This window comes from Stigmatopora argus, chromosome 3 (assembly GCF_051989625.1).
Source record: "Stigmatopora argus isolate UIUO_Sarg chromosome 3, RoL_Sarg_1.0, whole genome shotgun sequence".
NCBI classification, from domain to species: Eukaryota; Metazoa; Chordata; class Actinopteri; order Syngnathiformes; family Syngnathidae; genus Stigmatopora; species Stigmatopora argus.
The window spans coordinates 3,392,414-3,410,177 of record NC_135389.1 but is presented as its reverse complement, the minus strand read 5'-3'; the positions used below and the strand labels follow the sequence as shown (position 1 = coordinate 3,410,177).

Here is a 17,764-nt window from a genome sequence, read left to right as displayed (position 1 = left end):
TTGTTACTTTACTTTATATATTATATTCCATACTTTGATGTTTCGCAACTTTACTTTCAAGACTCTACTTCAAAACTCAAGTTGTGTGAGAGGCAGTCTTTGATCTATTAGTTTAGTTTATCTTTGCAAATTCTGGACATTACATTTTTGACCCATTCAGCCATGCCTCCGCTGTTCTACAAAAAGGATCAGCTGTTAGTGCTACGCAGCACCTGGATGCCCCTGGACCTGGACCTCCCTGCGGAGTTAAAGAGGAAGAGAAGAGGATGGACAAAAATGTCAGGAGAGAAAGCGACGCTTCAGACCCAGCATTCCATCTAATATTATGGGGAATGTAAGATATCTCCCCAATAAGATGGAAGAGCTAATGGCACTTACCAAACTACAACGACAATATCGGAAAATCTGCATTATGTGCTTCACGGAGACCTGGCTGAATGAACTAACACCAGACTCTCTCGTCTCCTTAGATGGCTATCAGGTGCAGCCCCGGACATATTACTGTGAAGGAACAACTTTGCATTTGAGCTATCAAGCTAGTAGCTGTTAGCATCAGGCCGTTTTACATCCCCCGGGAGTTCTCGCACGTTATCGTAATAACTGCATATATATCTCCTTCCGCCGATGCGGCAGTCGCTCGCAAGCTGCTTCACTGTAGCTGCAGACGTCACACCCCCAGTCTCTCCTTCTTATCTCTGGTGATTTTAACCATGCTTCCTTGACTTCTCCTCTCCCCACCTTCACTCAGTATGTGAAGTCAAGTGCCACACCAGGGAACAAAAAACTCTGGACCTGCTGTATGGCAACACAAAGGAGGCATACAGCTCAGTCCCCCTGCCCCCACTGGGCCGCTCAGACCACAACCTGGTCCATCTGATCCCCACCTACATCCCTATGGTGAGGAAAATAGAACATACCACGAGGATCATACAAAGATGGACCGAGGAGACCAGCATGGTACTGAGCAGTGGTGTGCCGTCAGGGCCTTCAGGGCCTTCTCTGCTGGCCTAAGAAATATCTGAATCATATATTATATTTTGTCCATCAATACTTATTAAATACAGTGGTACCTCGTCATACGACCGCTCGTCATACAAAATGCTCGTCTTACGAGGGAAATTTCGATCGAATAATTCGCCCGTGATGCGGTCAAAATTTCGTGATGCGACCAAGCCAGGTGGCCATGGCATTTTTTTTTTTGCATATCTTTCGTGTATAACAATATTTACGAGCACCGGATGAGTTATTCAGACCAGGAAACGCACAACGCGCATGTGCGGGGAAAAGAGGGCTTTCTGGGTAATGAAGTATACTTGGCAATGGCACTCAGAATAAAACTTTACCCACAATCAATACGTGGGTAAGCTCAGCTGCTGCATTTCCTGTTATTTTTATCTAATACGAGGAGTATTATATTACTGCTCGTTGGCTGCTCGTGGGAGACTCAAAGTCTTTGAATGGGAGCTCCCTTTCAGCGAGGTACGGCTTTGGATTTGGGATAAAACAGTTTATGAAGGCTTTCATGATCCAGGCTTTTCAGTGGCTCATCCAGTATACAGGCAGCAAGGTTTTGTTCTTAGTTGTATTAAGTTCATTTTGTCTTCTTGTGGCCATGTTTGGTCTACATTGTCTGCGACATTCGGGGGATTACTGTACTCGCCTGACTTAGCAAGGGATCAAAACATGTCAAGTAACAAAACGATATAAAAAACACCATTGTCTGTTATAAACGAATCAGTCAAAATTTAGGCTTTGTTTTGTTTTTTTAAAGCATGAGGATGGTCGAACTTGTTGATTAAGGCTGGCTTTACCATGAAGCCTGTGTGCCCGCCTCGTCTTGGACTCGCTGTGGCTTAGACGAAGCTAGACGCTTAGCAGGTATTTTCAGCGGCGAAGACCACTCGTCTTCCGGGCCGCCTCAGCTACAAATATAATTCAAAAATCATAGAATACGATGATTATGTAAAGTTTGTTGATGTCAAATTAGTTGCTTTGCATGCATTTATGTTTATGTGACGAGATTTGGTCGTCGAGTAAACACTATAGTTGTGCTCTGGTAAGCAAAACATGTCTAGGTTAAACCTTAATGCTTTCCGTATTTTTCAGACAATAACTCGCACCAGAGGGTAAGTCAAACTAGCCAAAAAATCCCAAATGTAAGGAAAAAACATATATGTCGCATTTTTGGGGCCTATCCCAGCTAAATACAGGCAGAGATCTGATGTATCTAATGTGTCTCTTTCAGGTGCTCCTTTAATTTTTGTGAGTATATAAATATATATTGAGCAGAGTAAATGAGAAGGAAAACATGTAGAAAAACAAGGTCAAAATACATTACTTGTCAATTATTCATACTCACGCAACTGATGAATATCTTTATGGCACTTGCTTGGAGGACATGCAGTAATAGTGACCAATGGGCAAGAGTTTCCAGCGAGGGTTGAACAAAGAATCTGCTCCCGAAAATACACTTTGCGGGTATCGACTGATGTATGTAGCAAACGCAAATGAGCCTTATAAACAAAATAAAAAATACAAATTAAGTTATCGCACTGTAAGAATAAATACTGGTTAATTCAAGCAATTTAAAAAATGTTAATGAATAAGTTTATGTATATAAAAAAAATCTAGTAACAATGTTTAAATAATGGCAAAATATAACACTACGAGAGAAAAACTTCATTTCCGGTAAGTTCAAGATGCTTTAAAAACTAAACAATAAGTTCCCAAAAAGTTTGTATCAATAATATGTATAAATGACAGAGAGTTCACTGACCTTTAGAGCAGAATATGTATAAGGGTAATGATAGGCCAGATAACAGACATCTTCATTGTATTTGAAGGTGATAGTGAATGTCAGTGTATAAAATGTTGTTCTTGGCCTTCCATGAACCGGGACAAAATTGTTTCTGTAGGATAAAATGAAGAAGATAAATAAAGCCATGTGTTGAAACCAAGTGACTCTTATGTTCATTTGTTTGAAGCCTAGAGTAAAAACTGAAATATATGCAATACTTCATTTGGATGCTTTTCTGTACCAGTGTCATAATCATGAGATAACACGTGTGATAAACATGAATGGATGCCTATGACAAATTTATTTTCATGAAATATCCGAACTAAATCCTCAAAACCTAACCCAAAGACATTGGAACATTGTCAACTTTGCATTAAAAAATTACATAATTTTCTGAATGAGAATTAATGACATCTGAAACAGGCAATCAATAATATTCATGACTGTGTCAAGTAATGGTGATCACACTCTTATAAAACTGTCGTGACAAGCATTCAGACGAAATATCACCAAAATACTTGAGGACCTGTTATTAAAAAACCTTCTCCGACAATAAGTTTGGAGGTCTGGATTTCCTGGTCAACCTGGTTAAGGCCTCTTTACACTCCCATGCTTGAGACAGAGCACGCATTGCACCATGTGACCAATGCCTTGGATCACATTGACCCTAACACTTGGGGGCACTGCCTGCAGATTGCAGTAGAGATCATGTCTTTATATCGGTCCTTTTCCAAGATAGGACCGTCATGCGGCAGCCAGTGGCAGTAGCTCTGTCCACTCTTATTTGTTATTCGTGGTTTACAGCCTTTTTTTAATTACATTTTAATATTTCTTAATACATTCCTTTTTACTTTAATGTTTTTACAACTTTCTTTGTTCTGTTAGCCTGGCTTCTTTCTGCCACTTCTTTTTTGGAACCATCAGCCATGCCTACGCTGTCACACACATGGGACTAGCTGTTACAATACGCAGCAGAAGGAGCAACACCTCAATGCCGCTGGAAATTCGGAGCTGGACAAAAGTGCCGGGAGAAGAAACGACTCTTCAGACCAACCATTCCATCATGGGATAAGATGGAAGAGCTGTCGGCGCTTACCAGGCCGGAAACGGAGTTGAGGGGTTCTACTCTGCTACTGTTGATTCTTCAGCTCCAGACTACTGAGGAACTGTGCGGATAAGCTTGGAAGAGTGACTCTGCATATCCTCTACTTTGGTCACAGTCTGCAGAAGCTCCCCATCATGGGGACACTATTGGTCCTTTTCCAAGATGGCGCCGTCACGCGGCAGCCAGTGGCAGTAGCTCTGCCACTCATTTGTTTTTTGTGTTTTACAGCCTTTCTATCTTTTTTTAATTACATTTTAATATTTCTTAACACATTCCTTTTTACTTTACTTTGTACTTTATACTTTTTACTTTAATGTTTTTACAAAGTGAAAAGGGAATAAAGTGCAGCAGGAACACCACCTTGTGTTGTACTATCCAGTACAGCACATTTTCAAAACCTTAAGTGTGGATTGCGCTAAATTTCACCTTTTTCCACTTATCTGAGGTCGGGTCGTGGCGGCAGCAGCTTCAGTAGAGAAGCCCCGACTTCCCTCTCTCCGGCGCAAAACTGCAGAAGCAGCACTCGTGAACAAGACCCCAAGATACTTTAACTCCCCCAAATCGGGAAGAATCTTGTCCCTGACGGAGAGGTCATGCCAACTTTTTCTGAACAAGGTCCATGGTCATAGATTTGGAGGTGCTGATTCTCATCCCGACCGCTTCACACTCGGTTAGAGTTGGAGATCACGGCCTAATGAAGCCAACAGAATCACATCATCTGCAAAAAGCAGGGATGCAATACTGTAGCCACCAAACCGGACACCCTCAACGCCACGGTTGTGTCTAGATATTCTGTCAATAAAAGTTATGAACAGAATCGGTGACATTGAGCAGGCCGGGCAGAGTCCAACCCCCACTGGAAACAGATCCGGCTTGCTACTTGCTACGGGGACAAACTCTGACCCCGGTTATAGAGGGACTTCGGCTATTAGGGATTACAGGGATCCGCTACAAACCACCGGAGAACCCCCCACAAGACCCCAGGGGGAACACAGTCGAACACCTTATCCAAGTCCACAAAGCACATGTAAACTGACTGGGCAATTTCCCATGACTCCCCTAACCCTACTGAGGGTATATAGCTGATCCACTGTTCCAGGGCCAGAACGAAAACCACACTGCTCCTCCTGAAGGGGAGATTCGATTTCCCAGCGCACCCTCCTCTCCATGAGACGCAAATAGACCTTCCCGGGGAAGCTTAGGAATGTGATTCCCCTATAATTGAAGCAGACCCTCCTCTCCCCCTTTTTAAAAAGGCCACCACCACCCCAGTCTGCCAATCCAGAGGCACTATGTCCAATATCCACGCGATGTTGAGGAGACAAGTTAACCAAGACAACCCCACATTATTCAGAGCGTTTAGAAACTGCGGACAGATCTCATCAACCCCTGTGGCCTTGCTACCGAGGAGCTTTTTAACCACCTCAATGATTTAAACCCCAGAGATCGGAGAATCCACCTTAGATTTCCCAGGCCGTGATTCCTCATGGGAAGGCACGTGGGAAGATTTGAAGAGGTCTTCAAAGTATTCGGCTCACTGATTCACTACATCCTGAGTTGGGATCAGCAGTGCCCCATCACACACTAAACACTGTGAATGGTGCACGGCTTTCCCCTCCTGAGACGTCGTATGGTAGATCAAAATGTCCTTGAAGCCACCCAGAAATCGTTCTCTATAGCCCAAGCGAATTCCTCCATTGTACGGATTTTTGCTTCAGAGACCACCAGAGCTCTGTGCCGCTTGGCCATCCGGTAACCGCCAGCTGCCTTGGGAATCCCAGGGGCTAAAAAGGCCTGATATATCTCCTACAGCCTGACAACACCTTGCCACTGGTGTCCACCATCGGGTTCTGAGGTTGCCATCATGACAGGCACCAGCCACCTTATCCTGAACTTTGAGTCGTGGCGTAGATGGTCGTTAAGTCACCACCCGCCTTCCGACGCTATCGATGCGTTGATCGACTCCCACGCTGTCCGGCCGAGTGGCAGCAAGCAGTGGCGGCTGACGCCCAGGGCGGCGAAGGCGGCTGCGCGTGCATTCCCCACTGGCAACCAGGTTACCTAGTTGATCCTGCCAGTCAGCCTCAAAGTTCTGGGGTCGAGGGTTCAATCCCAGGACGGTCCTTCCTATGTGGCGTTTGCAAGATCTCCCTGGGTATGTGTGTGTTCTCCAGGTACTCTGGTTTCTTCCTACATCCCCTAAACATGCAGTGTACACTGGTTGAATACTTTAAATTGCCCCCGGGTATGAGTGTGAGCGTTAATGCTTGTTCATCTCCTTGTGTCATGCGATTGGCTGGCTATCGATTTAGGGTTTCCCCTGCCTGGTTCCCGTAGTGACCTGGGATAGGCTCCAGCACCCCTTGCAAGCCTTGTGAGGATAAGTAGTTCAGATAAATAAATAAATGAATAAACATTATCCAGATAGGTTTTCTCCTTGCACTTGTTGAGGAAAAAATATTGGAGGTAAAGATCAATGAATGAGTAGACCAGTCTTACCTGAAATAGCAAATGTCTTCTCCAGATCTCTGCCAATGAGGTTTACCATCGAGTGCATCCTGTACTGAATATAGCATTGGCTGCATTCCTATAGTATACAAACAGAAAAGAGGTTCGATCACAGGTCAGTCCTCACTGTGTGGATGTTGCATGTTCTTACAGGGCTTATGTGGATTTTTCTCCGGGTACTCCGGTTTCCTCCCACATCCCCAAAAAGCATGCATGTCAGCTGGTTGAACAGTCTAAATTGCCCCTAGGTATGAGTGTTAGCATGGGTAGTTAGCCATCTTTTTTTTGCCCTCTGCCTGTCGACTGGGATAGGCTTCAGAACCCCCCACTACCCTCGTGAGGATATGTCGTACAGAAAATTAATGAATGAATAGTTAAGACTTCAAAACCAGGAAAAAATTAAGCTGGCTTCACAGGTTTCAGAAGGTGTAGACGAGCCATCTGTCTGTTGTCAAACCATGCTTAATTAAAGGGTCAATCAACCTCTCTCTACTTGTTATCATGTCAAACACCGTCCACACATGCATAGAGATGCATGTCCCAACTCTCTCAGTTAATGCGTTGGCCTCAGAGCTCTGGGGTTCTGGGTTCAAGTCCTGGTCGATATACCTGTGTGGGTTTCCTCTTGGTACTTTGGTTTCCTCCCACTTTCCAAAAACATGCATGGTAGGCTAATTGGACACTCTAAATTGCCCCTAGGTATGGGTGTGAGTGTGCATGGTTGTCAGTCTCATTGTGCCCTGCGATCGGCTGGCCACCAATTCGGGGTGTCCCCCGCCTCTGGCCCGAAGTGAGCTGGGATAGGCTCCAGCAGCCCGCGACCCTAGCGAAGATAAAGCAGTTCAGAAAATTAGATTGGATGAGATATTTTGATGAGAATGCAACAACAAAGTACACAATTGGAATTTAAAGGGTGGACAGATGAAGGAGCTAAATTGCAAAATGGGATATTTGTGAGCAGAGAAGGCAAGCCAATTTTCTCCCCAAAAAATTCCAGATGAGTGGCTATATTGAGTCATGGAAAAAATATTGTTTAGTTGTCATATATGCTTTTTCAAAATGGGTTGAAATATTTCCTGAAAAACAATCAGATGCATTAACTGTAGCTAAAGCAATGTGTAAGGACATTATTCTGTGGTATGATTTTCCAGAAACTATATATAATAATGGAACTCATTTTGTAAACTATAATTGAAAAAAATGGTCACATTGTTTCAAGTGTCTTTACGAAACTATTGTTCCTATCATTCCCAATCGGTGGGATTGGTAGAACCGATGAATTGAACAATAAAGAATAGATTAAAGAAATGCATAGAAGAAACAAAAAGGCCATGGACACAATGTATTGATCAAGTTGAATTGCACTTTAATACACAATGGGAAGTAGCTGATGAAGCTAATTTGGCAGATTATTCAATCATTTATTCATTTTCCATACCGCGTGTCCTCGAAAGGGTTGGGGGGGGGGGGGGGGGTTGCTGGAGCCTAACCCAGCTGATTTCGGGCGAAAGGCAAACTGCACCCTAGACTGGTCACCAGTCAGCCGTTGGGCACAGAGAGAGACAAACAACCATCCGCACTCACAGTCATACCGCCACCAGCGGGAATTGAAACCTTGCAAAAAGGTTATCTCGACTGAATCGCTTAAAGGTACAAAAGACAAAAAGTCTCAATAAAAAATGAAAGGGGACTAATACCAAAGTCACTGACCAAAATGGCCACTCCAACATGGCTGAAAAATGTTATAGCTTGTTGGGTATAGTAATAATATTTCTATCCATGTGGTATTTGTGGTAGCTGCCGCATGGTGTAGACGTTCACTCGCCTGACTTCGGTTCGGGCAGACACGGACTCGATTCCCACGAGTGGTGGTATGATTGTGAGTGCGTATGGTAGTTTGTCTCTCTGTGTGCCCTACGGCTGACTGGCCAGTCTAGGGGGTAGTGTGCCTTTCGCACAAAATCAGATGGATTAGGCTCCAACAACCTACGCAACCCTTTTGAGGATGGGCGGTGTGGAAGATGAATGATGATGAATGAATGGTATTTGTGGTCTCCATTTTTATTGGAAAAAAAAACTGAAGGTTTTTGGGGAGACTGAGCCTTGTTACAACAGTTTGAAACGATCAACATGACGAGTAAGACTAAAACGAGGGAGACTATCGAACGACATTACATTGCCTACTGAAAGTGAATTCTTAGCATTTTTCGAGATGACATTCCGAAGGCAATGAGTACTCACACAATGATATGCTTGCCACACAATGCTACCACTTCATTTACTATACCTTGTGAAAGAATGTACTTGAAAACCTCTACTGCAGTGGGTCCTATAAAGACAACTAAAGCATCAGATTATGGTGGAGATTATGTGTGGTATTTGACAGTTCAAAACAGAGTGTGGTCAAGTCTGGTGACCGAGACTGGTTAAGGGTGGAAATCCTGGACAGGGAAAATTAGACGACTGATAAATATGACTCATACAGTGATGGGGATACACATTGACTTTACTCTGACTGTATGTGTCTCAGAAACAGATTGTTACTTTACTATTTACATGTGTGTTTCAACCAGAATAACTGAACCTATTAACATACGTACCTGTCAACCTCAGCTAATTGCTCCCATCATTAAAAATTGCAATTTCCTGTATTAAATGATAATAAACTGCACAAACAACGCGGCACATAAACACTCATTTATTTCTTAGTTTTTGATTACTTAATTGTCTGTTTCTTGTTTTTATTTGTGCACTAATAATAATAATAATAATAATAATAATAATAATCGGACATAGGCCCTGTCGTCATTATCAACAACAAAAAAAGCCTACTTGTCATCACACCCAGAAACTGCGTGTGACGAAATTGGTGGTGCTTCTCCATAAGCTGTGTTTACTCGGCAAAAGACCTAAATAAGTGATAGTCACGGACTTGTAATTTGGCATTCTGCTGTTATGGATACAGGTCGCTTACCTCTCACTGTCTTTCACTTACCTTCAGTTAGCTAGTAGGAGGCAGATCACCACCCAAACATCTTATCATATTACCTCAGAAAGGAATGTGTTATGTTACCGCAAATTTAGAGTTCTGATGGATGTAGGGAAAAAACTGTCCTTAAGCCTATTTGTCCGTACTTTGTGGGACCTATAGCGTCTGCCAGAGGGCAGCAGCTGGAACATATTGTGACCAGGGTGGTAAGGGTCCCCTATGATGTTCCTGGCTCTGCTGAGGTAATGAGGGCTGGCAATGTCTTCCACTGAGGGCAGAGAGCAGCCGACAATCCTCTGGGCAGTGTTAATCACTTTCTGCATGGCCTTTCTGTCTGCCGCCGTGCTTCCAGCGTACCACACTGTGATGCAGTACGCCAGGATGCTCTCTACAGTGGTTCTATAGAAGGTTATCAGAAGCTTGGTGCCCAAGTTGTTCTTCCTAAGTACCCTGAGGAAATGGAGTCGTTTCTGAGCCTTCTTCACTACTGCCGTGATGTTTGTAGACCATGAGAGCTTATCCGTGACGTGGACCCCCAGGAATTTAAAGGACTGGACCCTGTCGACACATACTCCATTTATGAGGAGTGAGGCCAGATCTGTGCCGTGTTTGCGAAAGTCCAGGATTATTTCTTTAGTTTTCGTGGTGTTCAGTGTGAGATTGTTCACCGAGCACCACGAAGACAATTTGTTGACCTCATCTCTGTAGGCCGACTCATCCCCCTGAGATGAGTCCGACCACAGTGGTGTCGTCAGCGAATTTGATGATGGCGTTAGACTGGTGGGTGGGTGTACAGTCGTATGTGTACAGGGAGTACAGAAGAGGACTCAGTACACAGCCTTGAGGGGAGCCAGTGCTCAGTGTAATGGAGGAAGAGAGGTGGGGACCAAGTCTAACAGTCTGTGGTCGTTTGGTCAAGAAGTTCTTTATCCAGCAGCAGATTGAAGAGGATAGTCCAAGGTGGGAGAGTTTGTCAGTCAGAATGTCCGGTTTTATGGTGTTGTAGGCTGAGCTATAGTCAATGAAGAGCATCCTCATGTAGTTACCATGGTGTTCCAGGTGGCTCAGTGCTGTATGAAGAGCAATGGCAATAGCATCCTCAGTGGACCTGTTTGCTCTATAAGCAAACTGGTGAGGGTCAATTGAGGGAGGGATTGTATTCCTGATATGGCGGGCTACCAACTTTTCAAAGCACTTCATGATCACAGGCGTGAGTGCAACAGGCCTATAATCATTCATGCTGTCAATGGTTGGCTTTTTGGGGACAGGGATAATGGTGGCAGATTTCAGACAGGATGGAATGATGGATTGTTGCAGGGAACAATTGAAAATTTTTGTGATGACTCCAGCCAGCTGGTCAGCACAGGCTTTGAGCACCTTCCCAGGTACTCCGTCTGGGCCAGCAGCTTTCCTGGTGTTCACAGACCGGATTACCAGTCTCACTTCCTGTTCCGGGAACGTCAGTGTATTGCTGCAGGGTGGTGGTGGGGGTTGTAAGATAAAATGACAAAGTCGCTTGGGAATTGCTTGTTCATATTGTATCAGTTTTTGTAAGTATAGAAAACATAATTGTCATAAGAAACTTGCCCAGAGTTTGGTCGTTGTCATGGAGACTTGACACTGATTAACCGGACTTTGCCCAGAGTTTGGTCGTTGTCATAGAAACTATACTATACTCTGTTTGCCTATATAAAGACTGACCCACTGTTCATTCGGAGAGAGTTGCAAGGACACCAGGCTGAGCGGTCTTCCACTGTTAGAGCTCACTCTCTCCATCTTGCAGTCCGGTAATAAACCTATTTACTTTTAAATTGATCTCACTCTTTCTTGACCTGCTCCTGAAGTTGTATTTTCAGATATATCAGGGGTGTTGAGACTGGGTCTGATTTGTCAGTCTCAAAGCGGGCAAAGAAACGGTTCAATTCATCTGCTAGTGAAGCATCTGCGTTAACAAACATATTATTATTATTGTAGTTGGTAATATGTTGTATTCCTTGCCACATCTTCTTTGGGTTATTTTCTGTGGAGTGCTCCTCAATTTTCTTAGTATATGCTGCCTTGGCCTTTTTAATGCCTCTTTTCAGCTCAGCTCTGGCAGCTCTATATTTTATCTTGTCCCCTGATCTAAAGGCGGTGTTACGGCATTTGATGAGTGCCTGTGTCTCATTGGTCATCCAGGGTTTTTGGTTAGGAAAAACCCGTATTCGTTTATTTATAGTGACGTTGTCAATGCAGTTTTTTATGTAAGAAAGTACAGAGTCCGTGTAGTCCTGGAGGTTGTCGTGTACAAAAAGTTCCCAGTTGGTGCGGGAAAAACAGTCCTGCAGCTGAGAGAGTGCGTCCTCGGGCCAAGTTTTTATTATCTTTATTTGTGGCGTTGTTTGCCTCCGGAGTGGAGTGTAAGCGGGGGCGAGAGATAGGCAGAGGTGATCTGATCCAGCTAGGTGAGGGAGGGAAGTGGCTTTATAAGCATGTTTGATTTTAGAATAGACATGGTCAAGAGTTTTGTCTCCTCTAGTATTACAATTTACATATTGAATAAACTTAGGTAAAACAGTCTTTAAACACGCCTTGTTGAAATCACCAGCGACAATAAAAACTCCATCGAGGTGGTCAAGCTGTTGTTTGTTTACAGCCGTTAGCAGGAGGTTAAGTGCCGTGTTAACGTTAGCATTCGGAGGTATATAGATAGCCGTTACCATGACGACCGTTAGCTCTCTCGGTAAATAATAGGGCCTACACCGTATTGCCAATAACTCTAAATCCGGGGAACAGTGAGTGTCAATGATCCTACTGTCACAACACCATTCATTATGTATAAACATGCACAGTCCTCCTCCTTTGCGTTTGCCTGTTAATTCTTTTGAACGGTCGTTCCGAAAAAGCGTTCGGCTAGCTAGCGATACCGCAGCGTCGGGGATATGCGGGTGTAGCCACGTTTCTGTGATGAGAATAATATTACAGTTCCTAACAAAGCTGTTGGTAGCAATTCGAAGTTCCAACTCATCCATTTTGTGGGTGATGGATCGGGCGTTGGTCAAAAAGATACAAGGAAGCGGTGCTCGCTGTGGTTGTTGTTTCATCTTAGTTAAAAGGCAGGCGTGACTGATGTGCGTGCAAATTAAATCTTTGCCTCAGTCATAAATTGCCAGATTTTGTCTTGGGTGGATGAGTTTCAGGAGATTTTAAAGTTCAAATTATTTATTGAATTGAATTCATTACCCACAGGGGGATATTTAGTTAAATCTATCAATTTGAAAAAGAGGATGAATATTCTCATAGCATAATTTTGGATTCCAAGATCAGCCTTCCAAATGCAATGGTGACAAAAAGGAGAAGCATTATTTGCTGAGATTTAAAACTGAAAGGAAAATTAGGAATTTAATGTAAGTGAATTTGAATGTTCGGAGAGTATCCCACATGTTTTGTCAATACCATGGAGATCAGTCATAGCAACATGTAATTTATAATTTATATTTTTGCTTGGTTTTGTAATGCTTTTTCCCCCCTGGTATCCTGTCTGAGTGATTGCCCATTATTGTTCAGCTGTCGTTTCTCCGCCTCAAGTGTATTCCCTGCTTGCTCCCTCGTGTGTTACCCAGGTGTTCCTAATTGTCTCATCAACCCATGTCAGTCTATTTAAGCCCCACTGATTGTTATGTCAAACTCCGTTGTGATAAGTGATACAAAAGACAAATGGATTAACGAATGTACTTTGTTATTGCGTTATCAATATGGTCGAAAGGACATGTTACTGTTTTTTTTTTCTGTGTAATAATGATTTGCCTTATTACATATAGGAATTTGAATACAGGAGCTGTTTGGCTATCTCCAGGTAGTAAGATTTTGAGTTTGATGAAATTGAATGACTAAATTCAGACGAATTTAATTTGCTTCGAACTTTTCCTCCCGGGGTTTCTCTCGAGCAATTAAAGACTTTTGATTGTGTATACAGGGTGGAAAGTTAAACACTAAGGGATGGTGGTGTGAAAAGCTGAGATTGTCACACCCAAGTGAGTTCAGACTCACATCCTGGCATCAGCGTTAGAGGATTTATGACTCCCGACGAAACAGTCAGAGCTTAACTCCCGCTGTGCTGTAAATTACGGTAACCCTGGCCTAAACATGCAGACTTTTTGGTGGGGTGACAGTCAGCACAGCTGAGGAAACAACACCACATCACCCTTATCTCAGTGAAGTACATGCAGATCCCTATGAAATTGTGTAGAGCATTGGACAACAACAAAAAATAAACTATTCCGCCTGGAGATGTAATGTAATGGAATGATAATATAACATATCTATTGAGAAATAAAGTAAATGGCAGGGAAAATAACTATATAATTACCATATTTAATCCCATATAAACTGCCCACGCGTTTAAACTGCACCCTTAAAATTGCCTTAAAATTGTTAAATTTTAAAATATCTCGTGTATAAGCTGTCCTCTGATTCACAATTTTCCCCTCCTTATTCATGGTTTTAATAGGGAGTACAAATGTGTTACTTTAGAATCTTGAGAAAAATCACCGCACGTGGTATTTCTGAGATACTGTATGAATCAAAAGCACGTTATTAGAGTCAATATCATAAGGACGTTAATATGCTTCCAGCATACCAAACTGTAATGCAGTATGCCAGGATTCTCTCCACAGTGGCTCTATAGAAGGTTACCAGGCTTAGTGTCCAAGTTGGTCCTCCTGAGTACTCTCAGGAAATGGAAAACGCTTCTGGGCCTTCTTCACCATTGCCGTGGTGTTGGTAGACCAGGAGAGCTTGTCCGTGACATGTACCCCCAGGAATTTGAAGGACTGGACCCTCTCTACACGTACTCCAGTTATGAAGAGTGGGGCCAGATCTGTGCTGCGTTTTCGAAAGTCCAGGATTATTTCTTTTGTTTTCGTGGTGTTTAGTGTGAGGTTGTTCACCAAACACCACAAAGATAGTTTGTTGACCTCAGCTCTGTAGGCAGACTCAGGTGGCTCAGTGCAGTGTGTACAGCTATGGTGATTGCGTCCTCAGTGGACTTGTTTGCTCTATAAGCAAACTGGTGAGGGTCAACTGAGGGAGAGATTGTATCCCTAATGTGGCGGGCGACCAACTTTTCAAAGCATTTCATGATCACAGGCGTAAGTGCAACTGGCTTGTAATCATTCAAGCTGTCAATGGTTGGCTTTTTAGGGACAGGGATAATGGTGCCCCATTTCAGGCAGGAGAGAATGATGGATTGTTGCAGGGAACAATTGAAAATCTTTGTGAAAACCCCAGTCAGCTGATCAGCACAGGCTTTGAGCACCTTCCCAGGAACCCCATCAGGGCCAGCAGCCTTTCTGGTGTTCACAGTCCGCAGTACCCGTCTCACTTCATGTTCCTGAAGCTTCAGCGTACCGCTGCAAGGTGGTGGATGTGTTGAGACTGAATCTGATTTGCCAGTCTCAAAGCGGACAAAGAAATCTTTCAGTTCCTCTGCTAGTAAGGAATCTGTGTTAACAAACACCTTATTATTGTCATTGTAATTGGTAATGTGTCGTACTCCCTGCCACAGCTTCTTTGGGTTATTTTCTGTGAATGTATATGCTGCCTTGGCCTTCTTAATGCCTCTCTTCGGGTCTGCTCTGGCAGCGCTGTATTGTAACTTGTCCTCTGACCTGAAGGTGGTGTTACAGCATTTAATGAGTGCCTGTGTCTCACTGGTCAAGTGCTTATTGTGTCTCTATTTTGAAATAAATTAGGCCCCATGCCATTATTGTGTTATGGTGTTTCGTGTTTGTCACCTTGCAGTTTTGTGCATGTCAACTCTTTTATGTGCATGTAAGCCGCACCCTGGTTTCAGTCATCATTTTTTTAGCGACAAATACGGCTTATGTGCGAGTAAATGTGGTAGTAGATACTGTCATCAAGTACCTCTACCTTTTTTTTCAGTTTATAGATACTTTTATTTCAAAGTAAATGCTTCATTTTTCCATTCGGGGAACAGCAGAATTTTGTTTGCGAAAGTTTTGGTGTCGGTCGTAGTGCAATAAATATTGGATGGCTTTGCACCTAACATCTGTTAAAAAGTTGATTGCCTGGATTAAACGTTGAAAAGCAGTTTTTTTTGTCAGATTGGCCTCATGTCAAACACTCCAAACCTGTTTGATGATAACCCACATGAGAACATATCCAAATTAATGAGTTTTTGTTGAATGATTCTCCTCAATGTGAATGTTTGCATCACCACTTTTCTCACCATAGTTGAATTGGCTGTTGCTCTTCTCACAGTTGATGATATTGAAACGGTAGGGAACATCAGGCACCATGTTACTGACTTCAAAATAAAACCACTGAGCGTGCTGAGAACAGTTGACATCTGCATTCAATATTAGGTCATATTCATATCTACAGAGGAAAAGAGATCAAAACAATACCAATAATGAACACATCAGCAAGAGAACCATATATTTCCAAGTATTACATTAAAAACTAAAATTATTCATAATCCAATAATCTATTAAAGGAGCTAATGGTCACATACAGTTGTGGTCAAAGGTTTACATACACTTATGAAGAACATAATGTCATGGCTCTAATCAATAAATCAATGCACAAAAATGGGGTAAAATCCACTTCCTAGCAGCAGTTCATGATTAAATACAAATACTGGAGCTTTTCAGACATTAAAACCAGGCCAGGGGGCGATTTTCCCGGGAAAAGACAGCGATGAACGTCAATGGCGTACGGGCAAACATTGCCCGAAAATGGGGTAAAATCCAGCTGAAAACAGCATGTATTGATTAAATACAAATACTGGAGCTTTTTAGACATCAGAACCGGGCCTGGGGTATCATTTCCCCGGTAAAAAGACAACGAAGAACGTCGATATGTCCATAAGTGAAATGACAAAAAATGCACTAAAATTAGGTAAAATCCACTTCCTAGCAGCATTTATTGATTGAATACAAATACTGGAGCTTTTGAGACATTACAACCAGGCCAGGGGGGTGATTTCCTCGGGAAAAGACAGCGATGGACGTCAATGGCGAAACGGCAAAAATTAAACTGGGGTAAAATCCACATCCTAGCAGCATTTAGTGATTTAATACAAACACTGGAGCTTAAATACAAACACTGGAGCTTTTCAGATATCAGAACCGGGCCCACAATTGAAATATTATTTAGGAATATAGCCATATTATACTCACCAAAAAGTATTTTAACAGTACACAATATCCATCCTCCTTTCCTTATTCCTTCTTTTCTATCGCCATCGAAGCTAATGATGAAAGTCGAGCCTGTCCTGTCATATTTCCGGCATTGTGGGTGGAGTTTGCGATCTCTTGGCCCGCCTACTAGCCAATCATAGTTGGTGAAAGCAATGACGTATCCCAGCCAGCAAAATGCTAACGCCTATGAAAAATCATTGTGAGGTTGCCAACTCGAAATCTGATTGGTTAAAAGCAACAGTCTTGTTTAAAGCAGCAGACCCCGCATAACTGATTGTGAAGGCTTTGAGGCAGATCTGATCTGGCAACAAATAATGGCTGAAATGTGATTGGTTAAATGCTTCAATATGAAAACACACATCTGGAAGTAGTGCAACCAGGGGGAAAAGCAATGAAAGGAAGCTAACAGACCATTTGGAATCATAAGTGTTGATGGACAAAATATAATATGATTCAGATATTTCTTAGGCCAGCAGAGAAGGCCTTGAAGGCCCTGACGGCCCACCACTGGTGTCTAGTATGTGTGATCGTTTGTCTTCAACCTACACAATGGACTATTAATGGAAATTAGCCCTCGGCTACAATCTTACATATATATGTTCATCAGTGGCGGGCCACCAGGGCCTTCAAGGCCTTCTCTGCTGGCCTAAGAAATATCTGAATTATATTATATTTTGTCCATCAATACGTACTTATTATTCCAAATGGTCTGTTAGCTTCCTTTCATTGCTTTTTCCCCTGGTTGCACTGCTTCCAGATGTGTTTTCATATTGAAGCAATTAACCAATCACATTTCAGCCATTATTTGTTGCCAGATCAGATCTGCCTCAAAGCCTGCACAATCAGTTCTTGCGGGCTCTGCTGCATTAAACTAGACTGTTGCTTTTAACCAATCAGATTTCGAGTTGGCAACCCCACAATGATTTTTCATAGGTGTTAGCATTTTGCTGGCTGGGACATGTCATTGCTTTCACAAACTATGATTGGCTAGTAGGCGGGCCAAAGCAGTACCGAGACAGCCGAGATCGCAAACTCCACCCACTATGGCCGACAGAAGCAAAAACAAATAGATTATGTTTGCTCACAAAGCTATTTTCTAGACGGACTTTTTCAGGAAAAAAATGGACATCATTAAGAAAGGGCGGTCAACTCCGAAGCTAGCA

General features: G+C 42.9%; 1 protein-coding gene across 1 annotated transcript in view; it reads right to left on the bottom strand.

Annotated features, from left to right (window-relative positions):
• agbl1 (AGBL carboxypeptidase 1) overlaps positions 1-17,764 on the bottom strand; it is a 122,170-nt gene that overhangs the window by 58,732 nt on the left and 45,674 nt on the right. The window contains exons 16-19 of the mRNA XM_077596927.1: positions 15,629-15,777; positions 6,402-6,489; positions 2,777-2,909; positions 2,360-2,513 (exon numbers count right to left, since the gene is read on the bottom strand). Of these exons, the coding sequence (XP_077453053.1) occupies positions 2,360-2,513; positions 2,777-2,909; positions 6,402-6,489; positions 15,629-15,777 (524 nt within the window). The remainder of the gene's footprint in view (positions 1-2,359; positions 2,514-2,776; positions 2,910-6,401; positions 6,490-15,628; positions 15,778-17,764) is intronic.